The sequence below is a fragment of the Pinus tabuliformis genome, chromosome 1_2 (assembly GCF_031772625.1).
Source record: "Pinus tabuliformis cultivar Carrire ecotype Pingquan chromosome 1_2, CPIR1, whole genome shotgun sequence".
NCBI lineage: Eukaryota > Viridiplantae > Streptophyta > Pinopsida > Pinales > Pinaceae > Pinus > Pinus tabuliformis.
This window is the reverse complement of record NC_142298.1, coordinates 1,208,646,076-1,208,671,963: the sequence shown is the minus strand read 5'-3', so window position 1 is coordinate 1,208,671,963 and position 25,888 is coordinate 1,208,646,076. Positions and strand designations below refer to the sequence as shown.

General features: G+C 41.4%; 1 protein-coding gene across 1 annotated transcript; it reads right to left on the bottom strand.

Moving 5' to 3' along the window:
- Window positions 1-24,030: 24,030 nt before the first annotated feature.
- On the bottom strand, window positions 24,031-25,537 carry LOC149210610 (FCS-Like Zinc finger 10-like). The gene is made up of 2 exons (XM_089394461.1): window positions 24,885-25,537; window positions 24,031-24,637 (listed from the first exon to the last, which is right to left on the bottom strand). Exons 1-2 carry the CDS (start codon window positions 25,127-25,129, stop codon window positions 24,547-24,549), a joined length of 336 nt encoding a protein of 111 aa, XP_089250587.1. The 5' UTR covers window positions 25,130-25,537; the 3' UTR covers window positions 24,031-24,546.
- Window positions 25,538-25,888: the final 351 nt, after the last annotated feature.

Below are 25,888 nucleotides of genomic sequence, written 5' to 3'. Positions count from 1 at the left end.
AAAACAGAGTAGAGGATATAAGACTCATGACCCATCTAACCTAACAAGGAGGGAAGCCAAAGGCTGTTAGCATCTTCTAGATGAAAGTCCAACTTAACTTATTAAAAGATTTTGAAAGGTTAATTTTAAGGAGCATACCTGCTTTTTTGAGATGCTTCAAGGAGTGTATAATCTCATGGGTGAGAATGATGCCATCTGTGATTTTCCTCCCTTCCACATACCCCGATTGTTCTGGCGAGATGAGCATGGGTAGCAGCGGCTTCAAGAGGGAAGCAATAACTTTAGATATGATTTTGTATATAACATTACAGAGAGCGATAGGCCTGAATTTGTCTGGAGTTATAGATTGCTCTTCTTTGGGGATGAGAGCAATAAAAGTCGCATTCAGTGAGGGAAGCATCCAGCGAAGAGTCCGGGATTCTTCTACTACCTGCCAGACTTCCTCTTTAATGAGATCCCAGAAGTTATGAAAGAAGTTTGAGGTAAAACCATCTGGACCAGGTGCTTTTCCTTCCTTGAGTTGTTGCATTGTTGATTTGACTTCCTGTAAAGATATCGAATGAAGGAGTAGTTGATTATGTTCTTCTGTTATAATTCTCGGGATGTTCTGGATAATCTTTTCTATAGCTGGTTGTCGGTTGACTTGTGGTTCTTGATGCACTTTTTTGAAATATGTAAGGAGCTCTTTTTCAATATCCTCATGTTTTTCCAATTGTTCTCCTTGCTGATTCTGAATATGAGTGATATTGTTGTGCATTCTTCTCTGTATGGTGGTGCGGTGGAAAAATTTTGTATTCCGCTCTCCCTCCTTTAGCCATCTGACTCGAGATTTTTGTTTCCAGAGTATCTCCTCTTGCTTTTCTCTTTCTGCAATCTGATTCTGAAGGAGCTTTTCCTGCTCTAAGAGGGCTTCAGTTCTTCCTTCAGTAATTATTGTCTGCTAGATTCTTTTCATTTCCTGAGCTAAAGCATTCTGAGCTTGAAAGATATTTTCCAAGGTTAGTTGGTTCCACTGCTTGATGTTATTTTTGAGATGTTTTAGTTTTTGTTGGAATTGAAACATTTTTTTCCCTTCTGGGGGACTAAATCTTTTCCATGCTGAATGGATCAGATTAAGGAAGTCTAGATGCATCAGAGAGAAGGCTTCAAAGTGGAAGGGTCCTCGAGTGGTGTTCCTAGGTCTTTGCCATTGAAGCAAGATGGGCCAATGATCTGAGCTGGAAAGAGGTAAGATTGAGGCAGAAAGATCTCCTCCAAGATGGATGGCATTGTATGAAAGCAGGAATCTGTAAAGACAGGATGCAATCTGTTGGGTACCTGCTCTTCTGTTATTCCATGTGAAGATACCATTATTGTATGGCATATCAATAAGCTAGTTGTTTTGTATGAAATTCTTTAAGTGGGTACTTTCACTATCCAGTTTGATTCTGCCTCCACTTTTTTCCTCCAGTTTAGTAATCATGTTGAAGTCACCTCCTGTTATCCAGAGCGGATGTATTCTGGTGGAGTTGAGCAAAGTTAATGTATTCAAAATTGCTAACTTATTCACTGCTTCCTGGGGAAAGTAGACATTGGTGAGATGACCATGTACATTGGTCCCTATAATATGGAAGGTGGCTTGAATGAAATGATGACTCCAATGGATGTTAGTGAGCATGATAGCTCATTCATTCCATGCTATTGCTAGTCCTCCTGAGGCTCCCAAGGCATCCATTGCGACTGATTGATTGCTTGGCCAGGCTTTGGAGAGAGTTTGGTCAAGTGTGGTAGTATTACATTTTGTCTCTTACATGAAGAAAATTTGAGGTTTCTCCTGTTGTATCATATTTTTGACCATTCTGTATTTCCCAGGGCTACTTAACCCTCTTATATTCCAAGATATGAGCTTCATAATTCAGTATTAGGGAGGGGACTGTAATACTTTGTTAGCTTGGAATATTTTCCTGAGTACATCAACATTTCCCCAATGCAGATGGTTCTTTGTAGGTCTATCTTTATTCCTTGTTTCTTGGTGTATTTAGGAATATTTTTCCCATCCCATTGACTCCCTGGTTGAATACCTAGAGATATTTCCTGATGTGCTCTAGAAAGAATAACTTCCAAACTTTCGATCTGTCTTTCTAGGATTTTGTCAAATTCTTTGTTCCTGCAAGCTTGCTCTAGGCCAAGTATATCCAGATCTCCTATGTATATACTTTCAGGCTATTCTTCCATATGCTTGGGTTCACTACTTTCCACCAAATCTTTCGTAGAAGCATTGGGTTCTTGTTGAAAGATGTCAAAGTCCATACCATGAGGTTTCCAGATTGGAGTCACATTGGGAATGGAAGTGGTAAATTCATTGGTTTGCGAGGGCTTTTGAGTGTGCCCTGAGTCCGTGGGATTGAATTTAGAGGGAGACTTAAGAGGCTCTGTGGAGGGAAAGGGGGATTCAGAGTCTAGCGATGCAGGTTGAGCCAAAATGTCGAAGCTATTGCTGGTAGAGGGGATTGAGGTATTGACAGGAGGATTTTAAGGGTATGATGCAGGTTTTTTGTGATTCTTTTTTCGATTGTTTACCTTGGTGAATCCTTCAGAATCAAGTTTCTCTGAGGAGGTATAAGTTGGGGGTTTTACATTTAACGGGCAGTCACGAAAGAGATGGCCATGGGCATGACATTTTCTACATCTGAATGGGATATGTTCATAATCTATTGATTGAATCCACTCAAAATCATCATGATATAGACTTACCATGTCTGGAAGAGCTTTGCTGAGATGCATATAGACACAAATGCAGGCATAGGAAGTGTATCTTCTGAGTTTTGTCTCTTCCGCAATTTTTATGAACTCCCCCAAGCCATTTCCAATGTCTTTCAGTGAATCTTCATCCAAATACTCTAGAGGAAGGGAGTATAGATGTATCCATACTGGTGCCCAGCTTAAATCCTCTTTGTCTAGGTTGAATCTTTTAATCTAGTCTCTCAGGTACAGACTCGCAACATTGAAGAAATAAGGTCCACCATCGATTACCCTATTCTGGTCTTCTATGTAGTTAAAGACCGTTGTGAAGAAATATTTTTGTCCCAGTTGCAGGGTGATGTGCCCTTTTGGTTTCCATTTGGCTGTAATCCATCCCTGCAGGTCTTTCTCCGTGGGCCAAAAGCCAATAAATTTCCCGATTAAAGCATGATATTTCATGAACTGGATTTGGGTGTTGATCCTTTGACTTGGTAATTCAATCTTTGGTCTTTCTGCTGCAACAGGTTTGCAGGTTGTCGAGGTTGCTTTAGGAACCTCATTGTTTCCTGCATTATCTATCTGTGTATTCTAGTTCATTTCTGTTGCTTCCTATGACCTTTTTTGTTTGCCTTGGTTAATCTAGTTTTCCTTATTTGTCCTAATGGTAGTCCCTTCATTGTCATTCTGAGTTTGAGGTTCTCTATGAGTGCTAGGGGGAGGCTCTAATTCCCCCTTCAGAATGTAATCCATGACGAATGTGCTATTCGTTGTCGTATGTTATTGTCAGTGGTGCAGAGAAAATTTTGCGAATGCGCCGTGGTCTGAGCAGGTCTCTCGTTGCAGGGCCTGACAAAACCCTAATCCGCCATAGTTCGCTGCTCCCCAATCATATTTACCTACCCGGATTGACAATTCACACTATCTTAGTTCAAGTAGATTTTAAGTATTAGAAGTAGAATGAATTAAAATTCGAATTAAAATTCCTTCAGCCCAAAGTACAAAGTATTGAATCCTTTAGAGGACAGATATCTTAAGCCTTCTCTTTGAAAATTTAACATTACACTATGGAAATTGGTGGGTTCCTTCACTAATTTAATGCTCAGGGAACCAAATGGCCTCTCATATTATTTGAAATATGTTATGTTAATGTTTCACTAAGCCCTAGGTATATAATAGTCAGACCTTAGTAAAACAAATATATTCATGCATTCTATTTGAATAAACAATCATCCCTTTTGGTTATGAGATCTTTGAAAAGATAAATACAATTTTAGCTAAGAAAACCTTTTCCATTATCTCAGTGGTTACCAAAACAAAATTTTTCATATATTCAAAGAAAGATATATAAACATCCTTATGAAATATGAGTACTTAGTACTTGTGCCCTTGGAAAGATAACACATTTAAGGACATCTCATTGAAATTTATATTCCATTTTTTGAATCCCAACTACAAAATATTTGATAATATTTAACTATCAAGAGCTAACAAACCCTTTTAACTTCAATTTATCACCATCCTACAAGAGCTAGGATGTACCTTTCCACTAAAGTAAGAACCAAGTATAGTAAAGGTTTATACCACATATTTATTGGATGAAACTTCTTGTGTTAGGATATTCTGACACATAGGAAATAGTTAAGCATAACTTGGTCTAGTGTAGAGGTAGGTAAAGTGTGTTTCTTTACTATGTACTTTTATAACTTACAATCCGACAGTCACGATATGTTCTAGACATGAAGTAATCTGACGATTCATTCTCTCCTCGGTATTAGTGACACTTGATCCGTGGCTTAACACCCGATTGGTCCATGAAGTTTATTTAAAGAGCATTGAGGGTCATTTGTAAGGTGACTCTTCAAGAGAGAGGCTTATGTAAATTTTCTTTCTTTTAATAAATTGCCTAAAGTGGCCACGTTGGCTCAGGTCGTGGATTGTTTCCCTTTTTGAGGGTTTTAACCATGTCAAGAATACAAGTGTATTGATCTGTGATCTGTTTGTGAGCGGTGTCCTTTGGTGTTCTATATGAGGAACTTACCCTGTAAATTCCTACATGGTATCAAAGCTATTTGAGGGCCACATCCGTTGGTGATCCAAATCTGAAGCTGGGACAACTGCATCCGATTGTTGTTTCCTAGATCTACTATTTCTCACTGCTTTCGGGCCAAGATGACTGCTCTATTGTGTTAGGAGCATCTGCTCTAGTGAGGAACCCCTTTTGTTTCACAGGAAAAGGTTTCTGATAGCCCTAGTTACATCATTTTTAAGATCTGGAGGAAAGCAGAAAAAAGAGTTTTTTCAAGTAAGCATGCACCCCAAAGCTTCAGTGACATATATATATATATATATATATATATATATATATATATATATATATAAACCCTTTATCTTTTATAAAAATTATTAACCTTTTAAACTATGGTCCAAAGTTACTTTATGAGAATAGAGGTCTTAGGTTCAAGTCTTTATTTTTGTTGAGTTACTTTTTCAAAAAGCACATGTAACTTATGTTTTAAAGTTACTTTATTTAAAAGTGTTCTAACCCATTATAAAGAGTGAGTCACTTATAAATGTTTCTTTATCTTTTATTTAAGTTACAATTTAGTGGGTAGCTCATAAAGTACTATTGTAAAAGTGACTTTAACTTATTTATAAAAGTGGGTCACATAATTTTTTTAAAAAAGTGATCTAATTAGATTAAGTTTGGAAAGAGGGGGTATTGTTTTTTAAATATAACATTATCATTCATTTCCACACATTCACGTACTTCACCGACATCTTACACAAATTTTCTTCAAAAGGCCATAATTTCTTCATCCGGAAGCTGTTTTCAAAGCCGCTTTTTTTAATCATCCTAATTTTTTTAGATCTTTCCATTGGAACACTTAGTTTTAGCATCTACAACTTCAATTTCTGTTAAAATGGAAAGTCCATGCCAAGTTATTCTTGATAGCACCAACTACTTTCAATGGGTGTCCTACATGGAGGATTTACTTAGAAGTAAAGATCTTTATAGAACAACCTCAGGCTAAGAGTCTAAACCTAAAGATGAAGATAAGCAGGCCAAATGGGAAATAGGAAATATCAAACACGCAGGTTGATAGGGATGTCTATTTCTCTAGAGCTTAGATTCCATATCGCAGAACTTGATACCATTGATGAAGCAATGAAAAAGCTCAATAAAGTTTTTGGAATTAAAAATGAAATTAGTGCCCATCAACTCGAAAATGAGTTGCTTACATTGGACCCCAATAATTTTTCTTCCATTGAAGATTTTTTGTCCAATTTTAAGACCCTTAGACTTCTCTTGGAAGGTGTTAAGGTTAAGAAAGAAGATTGTAGCCTTATCTATTCAATTCTTACTAAGTTGGGACTAGCCTACTCTGTGTTTGTTTCCACCTTCCATTTTATTAGAGAAGCATTTATTTCTCAAGGACAAGATTACAAGTCCCCCTCTTTTGATGCCTTTTGTGATTTTTTAATAAGAGAACAAGAAAAACTCTTACATCTTGGTCTTCTTAATCTTGGAAACTCTTCTAAGAAAGCTTTAGCCACCCAACAGAAATCAAGTTCAAAGAATCCTAAGAAGAAACATCCTAAAAAGAATGGTCCTAAACCAACCAAGCGTCCTAAGCACTTCTAGTCTCAAAATAAAAATCAATTCAATAAAATGATACAACAAATAAAAACAAAGGGAAGAAGTCTGATAGACATTGTACAACAAATAAAAACAAAGGGAAGAAGACTGATAGACATTGCAACTTTTGTAATCGAGATGGCCACTTAGAAACCAATTGCTTTAAGAAGCTGGAAGCCTTGGAAGCAGCGATGAAGAAGCATAACATCCATTTGGAGCACTCTTCAACTTCAACTTCATCTTCAGGAATAACACTTTCTGCATGTGGTTGTCAAACATATCGGTCTGGTTATGCACTAAATGTATCTTCTTCTTCTCATTCTCATGAGTGGCTCATTGATTTTGGAGCTTCTTATTACATGGCCAAAATCAAAGCCATGTTTTATTCTTTAAATGATTGTAACACCAAAAATATATATGTTGGAGATGATAGATCTCTTAGTGTTGTAGGAACTGAAACTATTCATCTAGACAATGGTCAATTTAATGATGTATTATGTGTTCCAACCTTATCCTGCAACCTTCTATCTATATATCAGATAACTCATTCAGGTGAAGGTAAAACCATTGAATTTTCACCTCATGATGTTCTAATTAAGGACCTAAGAGATCCTAGACAGATTTTAGCTACTAGCACTGTTGACAATTATATAAGGTTGTATAAGTTTAACAACTTTGGGTCATCAACTCTTCCCTCAGTATTTTTTGCTCATAATGATGAAGTGAGCAAACTTTGGCATGAGCGATTTGGTCACTTAAACTATCGCTCCCTTGAAAATCTATGTAAAGAAAATATGGTGAGAGGTCTTCCTATGGTATCTTGTAGAGATGGTGTTTGTTCTAGATGTGTACTAGGAAATCATCATCGAGATAGTTTTGAAAAATGTGCCTCTTGGCACGCCTCAACCCATTTATAGCTTGTGCATAGTGATTTATGTGGTCTACTTCTAGTTGTTTCATTCTTTGGCTACAGGTATTTCTTAACTTTCATTGATTATTTCTCCAGATGCACTTGGGTATACTTCTTAAAACTCAAGAGGGAAGTATTTAATATATTCTTGGCCTTTAAGGCCTTTGTTGAGAAACAATTTGGACATCAAATTTTTAAGCTAAGATATGATAATGGCGGAGAATATGTTAACAACAAATTCATAAACTTTTGCATTGAGCATGGAATTCGAATGCAACATATTGTTCCATATAGTCCTCAACAAAATGGTGTAGCTGAAAGGAAGAATCACACCTTAAAGGAAATGGATAATTGTATGCTTCAATCTAAAGGAATTAGTCTTAATTTTTGGGCATAAGAAATTAACTGTACAAATTACATAGTAAATCACACTCTTACTAAGGTTTTAAAGAATATCACTGCAGAAGAAGTATGGAGCTCAATTAAACCAGATGTAAGTCACTTTCATGTTTTTGGAAGTGAAGCATGGGCCCATATTCCCAGTGATAAATATAAAGCCTTAGAACCTAAGAGTGAAAAATGTATTTTTGTTGGATATTCTGAAGATGTCAAAGGATATAGACTTCTTTGACCTAAATCCAAAAATGTTATCATTAGAAGAGATGTAAAGTTTACTGAAAATATGTCGGCCTACGAGCCTAGTTCGACGGATGTGCCACCTCTATCTATCCCTTCTACTTCTGAAAATATTTCTTCTTCAGATGATGAAAGCGAGGATGAGGTGATCCTACAAATCAGCGATGTACATGTTCTGAGTTCGATAGAGCCTCTTCTTTATTGGCTCAAACTTCACCGAATTATGATCCTGACACCTTTGTTGAAGCTTTAGGCTACCCATATTGGGACAAAACTATGAATGAATAATATCATTCATTATCGACAAATGATACATGGGATCTTGTTCCTATTCCAAAGGGAAGAAAACTTGTGAGATGTAAATGGTTTTACAGAACCAAGTTTGGACCAAATGGAAAAGATGATAAACATAAAGCTCGTCATATTGCTAAGGCCTTTTCACAAGTTGAAGGCATTGACTATATTAAAACCTTCTCCCCTGTTGCCAAAATGAACTCTATCTACCTTGTTCTTTCCCTTGCTGCCTTTTTCAAATGGGAAGTCCATCAGATGGATGTTAAATCGGCCTTCTTGCATGGGGACTCGCATGAAGAAATCTATAGGGAACAACCTTCTGGCTTTATACAAACATACTCCAGCCTTGTATGTTGGTTTAAGAAATCCCTTTATGGTCTCAAGTAAGCCCCTCGTGCTTGGTATACCAAAATGGATAGTTTTGTTTTAGATACTAGCTTTTCTAGGTGTCATTCTGACAATACTGTCTACACCAAGAAAGTGGGTAAGTCTCTTATCATTCTTGTTCTTTATGTTGATGATCTTATCGTTACTGGTAGTGATCTGATCCAGGTGGATATTGGTGGCCACCTGCCAAGTCCACCTGGACCCCCACCATTGTCTTTCTCAGCATTTTCAGTTTCCTTAATTGTAGCACAACTTACTATTTTTAGCAGTTTTTCGGGTCCTGAACTTCCGGAGCCGTTTTGAGGCCCTAAACGACGTTTTTTTGGGGAATCCGGGGGAAACACGAGTCCATGGAATGGACTGGTGTTGCCCGTTCCAACAATGATAGTGCTCAGATATATCTTTCTAATGAGCTATTGTACACGTCAAACGGAGATCATATGCCAAAGTTACAACCCCGGGAAGTTGATGTACCAACTTACCCCCAAACGGGGCCCACAGTTTGGCGTTTCATCTCCTAGGGTTAGGTTTTGGAATGTTAAGGGTTTTTCCATTGTTTCTCAACAATAAATAGGCCTTCGAGCCTCATTGTAACACAGTTCAGAGGCATGTAGCCATCACATCTCTTCTCAGAGATAAGCTACCATCGCCCTAGCTAGTTTATTTCAATTTCTGTTTGTAAGCATATTTCAGTATTTTCCATTAATGAAATGAAGTATTATTTCCGCTGCATCTTTGTGTATATGGTTATCTCTGTAATTTGTTGCGTTCCTGTTTAAATCCGGATCAGTGGTATCAGAGCGGTCTGCTTTTTCTCTGTTTTTCTTTGCATGTCCCCAACAAGGTCGGGATATAAGGAGTTAGGGCTTGAATTGGTTGAACCTTTGCAAGACCAGCCTCGCAAATACCGACGGCCTCCCATGGCGGACGAGAAGAAAGACGAGGGGGCAGGAGATCCCATCAAAATCTTGCTCGAAGAAGCGCTCGAGCGACAACGGAACGCGATGATGGACAACTTTGCGCAAATCCTTCAGCGGCTACCCAGAAGCGGCGCATCGGCTTCCAGCAGCTCCTCTGGAAACGCCACACCCTTTAAGGTACAAGTTAATTTTGAAATCCCCATATTTGAGGGTCAGATAGATGCCGATGCCGTAGATAAATGGTTAAATCTGCTAGAGGGTTATTTTTCTGTTCATGAATTTTCGAGTCGGGAAAAGATTGTTTTTGCTCTTCTCAAAGCAGCCCCCCACGTCAAGGACTGGTGGGAAACCTACTGCGAGCAGAAGGATGAAAGTACTGGCTCACTATTTTCAGCCGCACCCACCTGGGATTCGTTCCGGGATGCCATCAAGGAGCAGTACTACCCTGTCGGAAGCTATGAGGATGAATACATAAAGTGGACCACGCTGCGGCAGGGAAGGGACCAAGACGTGCCGGAGTTCACCAATCTTTTCCATACCCTTCGCACAAAGTTGGGTATCAAGGATTCAGAGCAACATTTGATACTCAAATACCGTGGCTGCCTGCACAAGAAGAGATGCAGTTCCTAAACATCCCCTCGCTCGGCGCAACATACCGGTATGCCGTCAAGGTCGAGCAGAAGTTTAAACAAAAGAAGCGAGACTTTGGATCTGCGAATCCAAAGCAGGGGAAAGGTGCCCCTAAACCACAGAACAAAGGACAAAGCCAAGGCGGGACAGCCCAAGACAACCAGCCGAAGCTGCAAGCAAAGAGCAACGCCGCGAAGCCGAGAAAGGACACTGGAAAATGGTGCGAGTTCCATAAGAGCTCCACTCACAACACAAGTGAGTGTCGGGCCAAGCAGTCACTGGTGGCTGAGCTAAAGGTTTCAGAATCAGATGCATGTTCCGACTCTGAGTCAGAACCCGATAAGGGGTATGAAAAAGGGAAGCAGATCATTGATGCGGATCCCAGCACCACTGTTGCTACCGCAAAGATCCAGAAAAATGAACCCGAAGATCCAGAGGAGGAGGAGCGTCTCTTCCACTCCCAGATGTGGGTAAAGGGCTCCCCGATACAGTTCATTGTTGATAGCGGGAGTCAAAAGAACCTCATTTCGGCAGAGGTCGTGAAGCGGTTGGGCTTACCGACCACAGCACATCCACAACCATACACCATTGGGTGGCTTCACCAAGGGCGAGATCTTCGCGTGAGCCAACAGTGTCGCCTTCCATACAACATCAAGCCCTTCACGGATGAGGTATTGTGTGACATTGCTCCCCTTGAAGTTTGTGATGTATTACTAGGACAACCATACTTGTGGAAGCGACATGCTGTGTATGAATCAAGGCCCCGTGCTGTTATTATTACATTGGGAAATAAGTTGTTCAGGATACCAGAGGTAGCACCACCTGCCGCCATCTCTTTGATTACTGCAAAACAATGCAGTAAGATCATTTCCAAAACCAGGAAATTTGTTTTCCTGATGATACGCCCTCAAGGGAAGAAGAAGACAGTGGCCGCGGCCTCCAAACGGGGTCCCTCTGCACGACAGCTACAGATGGACAAGATTGTGGAGGAGTACGAAGACATCTTCACCTCCCCGGCAGGGGTTCCTCTGCACTGTCAAGTCAAGCACTCCATCGATCTGACCCCAGGTGCGCCGCTACCCAATGGACCAATTTATCGGCGCTCCGTTCTGGAGAACAATGAAATCAAGAGGCAGATTCAGGAGCTCCTGCAGAAAGGTCACATCCGTCCGAGTTCTTCGCCCTGTGGGAGCCCGATAGTGTTGGTACAGAAGAAGGATGGGACGTGGAGACTCTGTATTGACTATCGGGCGCTGAACAAGATCACTGTTCGTAATAGGTACCCGATCCCACGGATTGATGACCTCCTAGACCAACTAAAGGGGGCGAAATATTTCAGCAAGATCGATCTGAAGTCAGGATATCACCAGGTACCAATTGAACCCTCAGATGTGTGGAAGACTGCCTTCAAATCCAAGGAGGGCCTCTTCGAATGGTTGGTCATGCCTTTCGGATTGACGAATGCTCCTGCAACCTTTATGAGGCTAATGGATGACATCTTGCGGCCATTCACCAACTCCTTTGTAGTAGTATACTTGGATGACATTCTGATCTTCAGCCAGAGTTGGGAAGAGCACCTCCACCACATCCGACAGGTTCTCCAAACACTGCGGCAACACAAGCTATGTGCCAATTTGGAGAAATGCACTTTTGGCATGACCGAGGTTCAGTATCTGGGATACATCATTGATGAACAGGGGGTGCATGTCGATCCAGCCAAGGTCCAAGTCATTCGGGATTGGCCCTCTCCAACCACTCTAACAGAGCTCCGCAGCTTTCTAGGTCTTGCCAACTTCTACCGCAGGTTTGTGTTGGGATTTTCTCATATTTCTTGGCCCTTGAGTCAAGTCACCAAGGGCGGGGCGAAAGCAAAATTCTTTTGGTCTGAATCTCAACAGAAGGCATTCAGGGAGTTGAAGGATCGCCTCTGCACGGCACCAGTGCTCGCGTTACCAGATTTACAACAACCATTTGAGGTCGAGACAGATGCCTCTGACTATGCTATTGGGGCAGTCCTTACTCAACATGGACATCCAGTGGCATATCACAGTGAAACACTTTCAGACACAGTCCGGAAGTACCCCACTTATGATAAAGAGATGTATTCCATTGTACAGGCCTGCCGACAATGGAAGCATTACATTTTGGGGAAGGAAACGGTCATCCACACAGACCACCGACCTCTGCAGTTCATACAGACCCAAGGGAAATTGCAGAATGATCGCCATCAGAAGTGGTCTACATACCTGCAACAGTTTCACTTGAATATCAAGTATAAAAAGGGCAACACCAATAATGTTGCAGATTGCCTCAGTCGACCACCGATCATGGCGCTAACCACCGTGCTCAACTCTTGCGGGCACGAGACTTCTGATTGGCCACTTCTCTACAAAAGCGACCCAGAATTCGGCCACACATACCAGACACTCTTGGAGGGTCGGCAGGTTGCAGATTTTCACCTCCAGGATGCCCTATTATGCCACCTCGGTCACCTTTGTGTTCCTTCAAGCGAGCGTGCCAAGATGATTTGGGAAGCACACTACAGTCGGGCTGCTGGGCATTTCGGGGTCGAGAAAACAGTGGCAGTACTGCAAAACTATTTCTATTGGCCGAATCTTCGACAGGATGTTGGGAAGTACATCCGATCATGTACTGCCTGTGCCATTGCCAAACCGACCATTAAGAAGCAAGGCCTCTATACCCCGTTGCCTACCCCTAGTCGACCTTGGGAATCCATCTCCATGGATTACATGTCAGGCCTTCCTTCCACTAAGCATGGAAATGACTGTGTTTTTGTGGTCGTCGACAGGTTCTCAAAGATGGCCATTATGATGGCCTGCAAGAAGAATATCACAGCAGAAGCCACTGCTAAACTCTTCTTTGAACGAGTGTGGGTGCACTTTGGGATCCCACAGTCTATCATCTCAGATCGGGACAGTCGGTTTCTCAGCACCTTTTGGTCCAGTCTCTGGTCAATGCTGGACACCAAACTCACGAAGTCCACAGCCTTCCATCCTCAAACTGATGGCCAGACAGAGGTTGTCAATAGGATGATTGTGCACATTCTGCGCATGTATAACTCAAAGCATCCACGCACATGGGACGAGAGCCTCCCCTACGTTCAGCACAGCTACAACCGAGCTCTTCACAGCTCCACTGGCCATAGCCCTTTTCAGGTGGGTTTGGGATTCCAGCCACTATGCCCCATTGATGTGGCCATGCCACTTGCAGCTACTCACATGAATTCAGCTCATGTCCAGTCCGAAACAGATAAGGCCACCAGCTTCATTGAGCGCATCCAACATATTCGCCAGCAGGTCCATGACATTCTTGAGAAATCAAATGCCAAGTACAAGCAGCGACATGATCAACATCGGGTGCCACACAAGTTTCAGGTGGGCGACAAAGTCTGGTTGCATTTGCAAAAGGAACGCCTTACTGGAGCCTATCGGAAATTGAGACCACTCCGATATGGTCCTTACACCATTACTAAGGCTATGGGAGACAATGCATTTGAGCTCAGCATTCCCCCATTCCTTGGCCTGCACCCAGTATTCAATGTGGACCGCCTTCGGCCATACTTTCCACCATTGCTAGACACATCCGACATTGCAGAACAGCTCAAACCCACAGAATTAAATCCAGATTGCATGGAACAAGCTGCAACTGATCGGATCATGGACACACAGATCAAGAACACTCGCCAACAGAATATCCAACTGTATCGAGTTGTCAAAGCAGGCCAACTCCTTCAGCAGGGCAAGTGGCTCACCAGGGAACAAGTTCAGCAGAAGTTTCCTCATCTCATGGAGGAGCTCAACGCAATGGGGACCATTGCTTCCTAAGGGGGGAGGAATGATCCAGGTGGATATTGGTGGCCACCTGCCAAGTCCACCTGGACCCCCACCATTGTCTTTCTCAGCATTTTCAGTTTCCTTAATTGTAGCACAACTTACTATTTTTAGCAGTTTTTCGGGTCCTGAACTTCCGGAGCCGTTTTGAGGCCCTAAACGACGTTTTTTGGGGAATCCGAGGGCAACACGAGTCCATGTAATGGACTGGTGTTGCTCGTTCCAACAATGATAGTGCTCGGATAGATCTTTCTAATGAGCTATTGTACGCGTCAAACGGAGATCATATGCCAAAGTTACGACCCCGGGAAGTTGATGTACCAACTTACCCCCAAACGGGGCCCACAGTTTGGCGTTTCATCTCCTAGGGTTAGGTTTTGGAATGTTAAGGGTTTTTCCATTGTTTCTCAACAATAAATAGGCCTTCGAGCCTCATTGTAACACAGTTCAGAGGCATGTAGCCATCACATCTCTTCTCAGAGATAAGCTACCATCGCCCTAGCTAGTTTATTTCCATTTCTGTTTGTAAGCATATTTCAGTATTTTCCATTAATGAAATGAAGTATTATTTCCGCTGCATCTTTGTGTATATGGTTATCTCTGTAATTTGTTGCGTTCCTGTTTAAATCCGGATCAGTGGTATCAGAGCGGTCTGCTTTTTCTCTGTTTTTCTTTGGATGTCCCCAACAAGGTCGGGATATAAGGAGTTAGGGCTTGAACTGGTTGAACCTTTGCAAGACCAGCCTCGCAAATCCCGACGGCCTCCCATGGCGGACGAGAAGAAAGACGAGGGGGCAGGAGATCCCATCAAAATCTTGCTCGAAGAAGCGCTCGAGCGACAACGGAACGCGATGATGGACAACTTTGCGCAGATCCTTCAGCGGCTACCCAGAAGCGGCGCATCGGCTTCCAGCAGCTCCTCTGGAAACGCCACACCCTTTAAGGTACAAGTTAATTTTGAAATCCCCATATTCGAGGGTCAGATAGACGCCGATGCCGTAGATAAATGGTTAAATCTGCTAGAGGGTTATTTTTCTGTTCATGAATTTTCGAGTCGGGAAAAGATTGTTTTTGCTCTTCTCAAAGCAGCCCCCCACGTCAAGGACTGGTGGGAAACCTACTGCGAGCAGAAGGATGAAAGTACTGGCTCACTATTTTCAGCCGCACCCACCTGGGATTCGTTCCGGGATGCCATCAAGGAGCAGTACTACCCTGTCGGAAGCTATGAGGATGAATACATAAAGTGGACCACGCTGCGGCAGGGAAGGGACCAAGACGTGCCGGAGTTCACCAATCTTTTCCATACCCTTCGCACAAAGTTGGGTATCAAGGATTTAGAGCAACATTTGATACTCAAATACCGTGGCTGCCTGCACAAGAAGAGATGCAGTTCCTAAACATCCCCTCGCTCGGCGCAGCATACCGGTATGCCGTCAAGGTCGAGCAGAAGTTTAAACAAAAGAAGCGAGACTTTGGATCTGCGAATCCAAAGCAGGGGAAAGGTGCCCCTAAACCACAGAACAAAGGACAAAGCCAAGGCGGGACAGCCCAAGACAACCAGCCGAAGCTGCAAGCAAAGAGCAACGTCGCGAAGCCGAGAAAGGACACTGGAAAATGGTGCGAGTTCCATAAGAGCTCCACTCACAACACAAGTGAGTGTCGGGCCAAGCAGTCACTGGTGGTTGAGCTAAAGGTTTCAGAATCAGATGCATGTTTCGACTCTGAGTCAGAACCCGATAAGGGGTATGAAAAAGGGAAGCAGATCATTGATGCGGATCCCAGCGCCACTGTTGCTACCGCAAAGATCCAGAAAAATGAACCCGAAGATCCAGAGGAGGAGGAGCGTCTCTTCCACTCCCAGATGTGGGTAAAGGGCTCCCCGATACAGTTCATTGTTGATAGCGGGAGTCAAAAGAACCTCATTTTGGCAGAGGTCGTGAAGCGGTTGGGCTTACCGACCACAACACATCCACAACCATACACCATTGGGTGGCTTCACCAAGGGCGAGATCTTCGCGTGAGCCAACAGTGTCGCCTTCCATACAACATCAAGCCCTTCACGGATGAGGTATTGTGTGACATTGCTCCCCTTGAAGTTTGTGATGTATTACTAGGACAACCATACTTGTGGAAGCGACATGCTGTGTATGAATCAAGGCCCCGTGCTGTTATTATTACATTGGGAAATAAGTTGTTCAGGATACCAGAGGTAGCACCACCTGCCGCCATCTCTTTGATTACTGCAAAACAATGCAGTAAGATCATTTCCAAAACCAGGAAATTTGTTTTCCTGATGATACGCCCTCAAGGGAAGAAGAAGACAGTGGCCGCGGCCTCCAAACGGGGTCCCTCTGCACGACAGCTACAGATGGACAAGATTGTGGAGGAGTACGAAGACATCTTCACCTCCCCGGCAGGGGTTCCTCTGCACTGTCAAGTCAAGCACTCCATCGATCTGACCCCAGGTGCGCCGCTACCCAATGGACCAATTTATCGGCGCTCCGTTCTGGAGAACAATGAAATCAAGAGGCAGATTCAGGAGCTCCTGCAGAAAGGTCACATCCGTCCGAGTTCTTCGCCCTGTGGGAGCCCGATAGTGTTGGTACAGAAGAAGGATGGGACGTGGAGACTCTGTATTGACTATCGGGCGCTGAACAAGATCACTGTTCGTAATAGGTACCCGATCCCGCGGATTGATGACCTCCTAGACCAACTAAAGGGGGCGAAATATTTCAGCAAGATCGATCTGAAGTCAGGATATCACCAGGTACCAATTGAACCCTCAGATGTGTGGAAGACTGCCTTCAAATCCAAGGAGGGCCTCTTCGAATGGTTGGTCATGCCTTTCGGATTGACGAATGCTCCTGCAACCTTTATGAGGCTAATGGATGACATCTTGCGGCCATTCACCAACTCCTTTGTAGTAGTGTACTTGGATGACATTCTGATCTTCAGCCAGAGTTGGGAAGAGCACCTCCACCACATCCGACAGGTTCTCCAAACACTGCGGCAACACAAGCTATGTGCCAATTTGGAGAAATGCACTTTTGGCATGACCGAGGTTCAGTATCTGGGATACATCATTGATGAACAGGGGGTGCATGTCGATCCAGCCAAGGTCCAAGTCATTCGGGATTGGCCCTCTCCAACCACTCTAACAGAGCTCCGCAGCTTTCTAGGTCTTGCCAACTTCTACTGCAGGTTTGTGTTGGGATTTTCTCATATTTCTTGGCCCTTGAGTCAAGTCACCAAGGGCGGGGCGAAAGCAAAATTCTTTTGGTCTGAATCTCAACAGAAGGCATTCAGGGAGTTGAAGGATCGCCTCTGCACGGCACCAGTGCTCGCGTTACCAGATTTACAACAACCATTTGAGGTCGAGACAGATGCCTCTGACTATGCTATTGGGGCAGTCCTTACTCAACATGGACATCCAGTGGCATATCACAGTGAAACACTTTCAGACACAGTCCGGAAGTACCCCACTTATGATAAAGAGATGTATTCCATTGTACAGGCCTGCCGACAATGGAAGCATTACATTTTGGGGAAGGAAACGGTCATCCACACAGACCACCGACCTCTGCAGTTCATACAGACCCAAGGGAAATTGCAGAATGATCGCCATCAGAAGTGGTCTACATACCTGCAACAGTTTCACTTGAATATCAAGTATAAAAAGGGCAGCACCAATAATGTTGCAGATTGCCTCAGTCGACCACCGATCATGGCGCTAACCACCGTGCTCAACTCTTGCGGGCACGAGACTTCTGATTGGCCACTTCTCTACAAAAGCGACCCAGAATTCGGCCACACATACCAGACACTCTTGGAGGATCGGCAGGTTGCAGATTTTCACCTCCAGGATGCCCTATTATGCCACCTCGGTCACCTTTGTGTTCCTTCAAGCGAGCGTGCCAAGATGATTTGGGAAGCACACTACAGTCGGGCTGCTGGGCATTTCGGGGTCGAGAAAACAGTGGCAGTACTGCAAAACTATTTCTATTGGCCGAATCTTCAACAGGATGTTGGGAAGTACATCCGATCATGTACTGCCTGTGCCATTGCCAAACCGACCATTAAGAAGCAAGGCCTCTATACCCCGTTGCCTACCCCTAGTCGACCTTGGGAATCCATCTCCATGGATTACATGTCAGGCCTTCCTTCCACTAAGCATGGAAATGACTGTGTTTTTGTGGTCGTCGACAGGTTCTCAAAGATGGCCATTATGATGGCCTGCAAGAAGAATATCACAGCAGAAGCCACTGCTAAACTCTTCTTTGAACAAGTGTGGGTGCACTTTGGGATCCCACAGTCTATCATCTCAGATCGGGACAGTCGGTTTCTCAGCACCTTTTGGTCCAGTCTCTGGTCAATGCTGGACACCAAACTCACGAAGTCCACAGCCTTCCATCCTCAAACTAATGGCCAGACAGAGGTTGTCAATAGGATGATTGTGCACATTCTGCGCATGTATAACTCAAAGCATCCACGCACATGGGACGAGAGCCTCCCCTACGTTCAGCACAGCTACAACCGAGCTCTTCACAACTCCACTGGCCATAGCCCTTTTCAGGTGGGTTTGGGATTCCAGCCACTATGCCCCATTGATGTGGCCATGCCACTTGCAGCTACTCACATGAATTCAGCTCATGTCCAGTCCGAAACAGATAAGGCCACCAGCTTCATTGAGCGCATCCAACATATTCGCCAGCAGGTCCATGACATTCTTGAGAAATCAAATGCCAAGTACAAGCAGCGACATGATCAACATCGGGTGCCACACAAGTTTCAGGTGGGCGACAAAGTCTGGTTGCATTTGCAAAAGGAACGTCTTACTGGAGCCTATCGGAAATTGAGACCACTCCGATATGGTCCTTACACCATTACTAAGGCTATGGGAGACAATGCATTTGAGCTCAGCATTCCCCCATTCCTTGGCCTGCACCCAGTATTCAATGTGGACCGCCTTCGGCCATACTTTCCACCATTGCTAGACACATCCGACATTGCAGAATAGCTCAAACCCACAGAATTAAATCCAGATTGCATGGAACAAGCTGCAACTGATCGGATCATGGACACACAGATCAAGAACACTCGCCAACAGAATATCCAACTGTATCGAGTTGTCAAAGCGGGCCAACTCCTTCAGCAGGGCAAGTGGCTCACCAGGGAACAAGTTCAGCAGAAGTTTCCTCATCTCATGGAGGAGCTCAACGCAATGGGGACCATTGCTTCCTAAGGGGGGAGGAATGATCCAGGTGGATATTGGTGGCCACCTGCCAAGTCCACCTGGACCCCCACCATTGTCTTTCTCAGCATTTTCAGTTTCCTTAATTGTAGCACAACTTACTATTTTTAGCAGTTTTTCGGGTCCTGAACTTCCGGAGCCGTTTTGAGGCCCTAAACGACGTTTTTTGGGGAATCCGAGGGCAACACGAGTCCATGGAATGGACTGGTGTTGCCCGTTCCAACAATGATAGTGCTCGGATAGATCTTTCTAATGAGCTATTGTACGCGTCAAACGGAGATCATATGCCAAAGTTACAACCCCGGGAAGTTGATGTACCAACTTACCCCCAAACGGGGCCCACAGTTTGGCGTTTCATCTCCTAGGGTTAGGTTTTGGAATGTTAAGGGTTTTTCCATTATTTCTCAACAATAAATAGGCCTTCGAGCCTCATTGTAACATAGTTCAGAGGCATGTAGCCATCACATCTCTTCTTAGAGATAAGCTACCATCGCCCTAGCTAGTTTATTTCCATTTCTGTTTGTAAGCATATTTCAGTATTTTCCATTAATGAAATGAAGTATTATTTCCGCTGCATCTTTGTGTATATGGTTATCTCTGTAATTTGTTGCGTTCCTGTTTAAATCCGGATCATGATCCCAACGTTATAAACCATGTGAAGTCAAGCCTTAAAAAGCAGTTTGAAATGATAGACTTAGGACACTTGCATTATTTTTCTTGGTCTTCAAGTCTTACAATCCAAAGAAGGTATTTCCCTTTCCCAATCCACGTATGTCTGTGATCTTCTACACCACTTTCACATGGAAGACTATAAGCCAACCCCTTCTCCCTTTCAATCTGGAGCCAAATTTTCAGTCACTTAGACTTCCCCTGAAGTTGATGCTACCTTATACCGTCAGCTTGTAGGAAAACTTTTGTATTTGACCCATACGCGTCCTGACCTTTCCTTTTTTGTTTGCCGTATTGCTTGATTTTTGCAAAGCCCACATGAAAGTCATTGGAAAGCAGCTAAAATAATACTTCGTTATGTTTGAGGTATAGTTCAATTTGGGATTCATTACAATGCAAAAGCATCTCCTCTATTGGTTGGTTTCAATGATTCCAATTGGGCTAGTGACCCTGATGATCGGAAGTCTACTGTAGGTTATGTCTTCACTCTTGGTTCTAGACCTTTTACATGGGCTTGCAAGAAACAAAGTTCCATTTCTCTTTCTTCAGCAGGAGTAGAGTATCGTGGCGCCATAGAAGCTGGTAAGAAAGCCTTGTGGCTTCGTCAGATCCTGTTAGAGTTTGGATTTCAGAAGCAACATCCGACTACAATTTGGTGTGATAATCAAAGTGCCATTCAACTGTGTAAAGATCCAGTTCAACATTAGCGCAACAAACAAATTGAACTACACATGCACTTCATCAGGAAGCTCATTCATGACCATGTTCTTGAGTGCAATATTGTTCAACCGATGATCAAGTTTCATACATCTTTACAAAGGCTCTCACAGAGGTGAAGTTTACTAAACTTCGATTTATGGTTAGCGTTCAAGAAGTTTTCACTAAGGGGGGATAGGCTCTAATGCCTCCTTCCTTCTCCTATTGTGTCATATTTGTACATCGTTCAATCCTATCCCAAGTTGTTCTTAAGGGGGGGTGTTATGATATTCCGACACATAGGAAATAGTTAAGTATAACTTGGTTTAGTGTAGACTTAGGTAAAGTGTGTTTCTTTACTATGTACTTTTGTAACTTACAATTAAATGGTCACGATATGTTCTAGACATGAAGTGATCTGACAGTTCATTCTCTCCTCGGTATTACTGACACTTGATCCATGGTTTAACACCAGATTGGTCCATGATCTCTATTTAAAGAGCATGGAGGGTCATTTGTAAGGTGGCCATTCATGAGAGAAGCTTATGTACATTTTCTTTCTTTATTAATAAATTTCCTTAAGTGGCCACGTTGGCTCAGGTCGTGGAATGTTTCCCTCTTTGAGGGTTTTAATCATGTCAATAATACTGGTGTATTGATTTGTGATCCGTTTGTGAGCAGTGTCCTTTGATATTCTATATGAGGAACTTACCTTGTAAATTCCAACATCTTGAACCTAATTGAACCTAAAGGGGGCCAATTCATTCATTATACTGGATTAGAATATGTCAAGTATTATTTGAAAACTAATATTCAAAGATAGGGGAAAGCCTTCCACCATGGGAGTAAGGATATAATATATATAGGAGCAAAAGTTAACTTCTTAAGTAATAAAGCATTTGTTAATCATTTCTTCAAATGATATAAAGAAAAAAATAAATCAATATTTTGATGCTTACTGAATGTGGTCCACTAATATACTAGCCTTAAGGTCTAGAAATACTAACTTTGAGGTAGACCAATACATCGTTATGGGTATGTTGGGGGTGCAACATGGTCTTAGCAACTGTATTGGACATTTTTCATTACATTTCAAAGTTATTTTACACATATTTTTAAGCGTGAAGGTGACAACACTACTTGGTGTCTAGAAAAATGACAACACTCAAAATAATATGTGTCCCATGTTGTGCATCATGCCCATGTCTACATCCTACACTAATCATGTCCCAATATTTCCCTTGATGTCTATCATGCCCTAGTTTATATTCTTTTATGATTAATATCATACCTTATGCCCAAGATGCCCATTATTCTTGGTGTGGGAATGGTTCACTAAGATCACATGTTTGTACACTATCCCTTATGAAAACTCCCAAGTGTGAAAAAAAGGATTGTTTCGCTACATGAGTTGGGGTGGAACGTCATCATATAGATACAATTCTTTGTATGAAACATTAATGTGGAAGATAAAAATAATGTAGTAGCCCATGATTATCTTTTTGGTCCTCATTCACCTACAATGAAAACTACTTGCGTTATAATATGTCACATTGCATCATAGTTACTCGCATGTTGCAAGAATGTAAAAATGAAAATAACAAGAGAAATGCCATTTTTTTTATAGTTATTCATGATGTTAGGATTTGAAAGTATTTCTTGAGCAATGATCTACTTCTAAGAGATCTTTGGCATAACCTTTGGAGCTTTGACACTATATTCTATCATAATTTTTTTTGTTAAAAAAGTATACTATTTTGCATTTTATGGAAATTATTTGTGTCTTGAACAATTTAACTTACACTATTCAATTTCGAACTATTTAACATGGAAACTATTTTTACAAAGCATTTCATAATATTACAATTTAATATAATAAAACAAAAGAAACTATTTTATTAATATTACAATTTAATATAACAATAAAAATATTTTATGTTTCTAAAGAAATTAAAAAAATAGAAAAAAATATCATTTAAAAAATAATAAAAATAATTTAATAATATTTTAAATCATTATATTAACAATTTCATTTAAAGTAAACTATTCAAAATTACTTTATAAATACATAATGTTATACATCTATAAATAATTAAAAAAAACATATGAATCGACAAAGTAGTTCTTCCAAAAATAAAAAATAAAGAAAACAAATAATTAAAAAAAACATATAAAACAACAAATTCATTCTTAAAAAAATAAAACAAAGAAAAAACACTATGCAGTTAAAAATTCAAAACAATAATCAGTTTTTATTCACTGATTTTCACTTATTTGTTATAAGTGTTAAGGATATCCATAATTTTAAATGATTGAAAATAAAACTTACAACCACATTCATATTTTTACTCACTCATTTTCACTTATTTGTTATAAGTATTAAGAATATCCATAATTTTAAATGATTGGAAATAAAACTTACAACCACATTCATAAGAAGAGATACCTACATATAGTAGATTGGAAAGTATGCAGGTAAGGTGATAAATGATTTAATGAGATACCTACATATAGTAGATTGGAAAGTATGCAGGTAAGGTGATAAATGATTTAATCAGCTCTCATTTATTTTCACTTATTTGTTATAAATATTAAGGATATCCACTTGAAAATAAAACTTACAACCACATTCATAAAAAGAGATACCTACCTATAGTAATTTGGGAAGTATGCAGGTAAGGTGAGAAATGATGGAGATTTAGTTAGCCTTCTTGGGAGATCTCGAAATAGATCCCAGGTTGAGACTTCCCAATCCCCAAAATAAATAAATAAATAAATAAATAAATAAATATATATATATATATATATATATATATAACTCATATTTGAACCCTAAAGTATATACTATGTGTAAGTAACTTATCTGAAATCTTTCAGACCATAATTCCCGTCTTCCACTGCTTGTTTCCCATGTAACATACACTAGCATTTTTGTTTGGACTATACCATGATGACAGAGCGCTATTATACCCAATAATTTGCAAAAATCGGAACGTACTTTGGAATGAAATTGGATTTGGATTTATTTTCATGTTGTATGTTAATGTTGGAATGTTATGGGAAGGGAGTAATCAAAGGACTGCTAAATTTATATAAAGTAGAAATCTCGAAACTGGGTGTCCCAATAAGGGAGTAATCAGAAGGATTCGGAGTTGAAATTATTTCAGCGTATTCCTGCTTTATACATGAAAATTGGATAACATACTTCCTCTGCTGTAGAGCTCAATTTTTAGTAAGATGTAAGCACGTTTAAGGATGTTTCACCAAGTGCAAATCCCATGCTATGGTAACTGACCTGCCAACTTTTCCACTAGAGCATATCCTTCCAAGATAACGTAAAGCAACAACATAAGGAAAAAAATATGACACTCCGTTGCAGTATTCCTCGAACAAAAAGCAAAGAATATATATATAATATGCTCAAGTACTCAGCTTTTATTGCTAAGTTCTGATCACTATTTGTGGAAAACACATCAGAAATCTGCAATATCCCTGACTATTCTGCTAGCAAACATCATGACAATCCACAGACATTACAAAGGCATAAAAGAGCATAAGAGCATATGCCTTTCTATTGTACTCAGCAATTTCTGTCATCATAACAAAAGCAGAAGAGCATATGCCTTGAGTATGACTACCTCTCTTCAAGTTTGCCTCATCTCTACTGGCCATCTAGATTTCTCCACCATTAACTGGAACTGCAGCTAAGCATGCGGTTAAAAAATACATGTACATTGGGAAGCTTTAGAGCTCCATCACTGCACATAGCCTATGGAAATTTAGAGGGGATTTGACCTTAAAAACTTGTGGGCAAAAAAAACACACACAAATATTTGTACCATCTGTGGCGGTGTATTTTCCTAGAGCTCACTAGATGAAAACAATATATACATTGAAACACCATTCCTTGTTCACAGTATGAACATTGGACAGTTTCCATTTGTTTATCCATCACAATCTGTTGGTAAAACCATTCCATCATCCATCAAAATCTGTTGGTAACGACATTCCATGCTGCAGAATGCTTTGTCACCTCTGCAATAATCAATAACAAGAAATTTTTCAGACCCAAGAAAACCTCGAGGAGCTTTGGAAAACACAATACATCAAACTAAACGAATTTTCTCAACACCCTAGATGAAATGAATAGGACTTTTGGATACATTAGTGCAAAACTGACATAGAACCATTGACCTGAAACTGCAAGAAAATTTCAATGTGATGCTCCAAGTTTTAAATCAATCTTTGACAGAAAAGTCATGGTATTATCATTATAACAGACCTGTACATGTAGATGTCCTTCCCATGGCTCAACTGCTGTTTGCAGAGATAGCAAGCACTAAGAAAATGGGCAACAGGAAACACTGGAACAGTTGAGTTGCTCCGAGGTGGCGATGCAAGATCCCATACTTGTTTATGTTGCTTTTGAACAGGATATTGCACAATTTCACTCTTTATACTGCAATGAGTATGTAAGGGTTTTGTTCCATGGGATGTAACACTAGTGTAGCTCTCTGAATGCTTCATTCCAGTCTGATAGGTAAGCTTTACAAATTCCAGGGAAGACCCAAATAGTTTTATCTCATTTTGTTTCTTGGAAGAACTCAACTGGGGATGTAACCTACTTTTCTCATGCTATGAGTGATCCCAACTCCAGAATCTTGTTACAAACTCTTTCCCCACTGCTCAAATCCAGGATTCGTCTTGGAGAATTCATAAATCCTCTCACAACTTCTCTTCTGATCTACTTACAGCAAGAGCCCCTCCCAGAATTTCAGAAGAAGTTGCCTGCTCCTCCGTGCAAGGGTACACACCCATTGACATACCCTAATGAATCTGGCTGAATCTAGAGGCCACCAAAATGAATCTGGAGGTGACACACATACCCAAAGTTATATCTGCAGTCCCCTGAACTAAGTCCAGCCCCACCTACAAGTTGCCACCAATCTCCAAAGCACAGAAAACAATAATAACAATTATATAGGGCTCCAATATTGCTTTGTCTCTAGTTCCGCGGTCCAATCTGTACAATCAAATCCTATTTGTATTTATATACACAGAGTTATCTGTATATATGCTTACAGTTGGCAGCTCAGGGTCAAAGTAAGTAGTTGGAGGTTGATGTCATGAACATGCGCGTGCCCTCAGCTTTCATGCGATCATAAAATAAAAAACGCAGTTTAAGTCAGTTTTCCATTGTTTTCACCTTACCCCAGCAATAGTGGGTAGAAGGCCAAATTACATTTCAGGATGAAATGATATCTCCACCAGGGGATGATGATCATA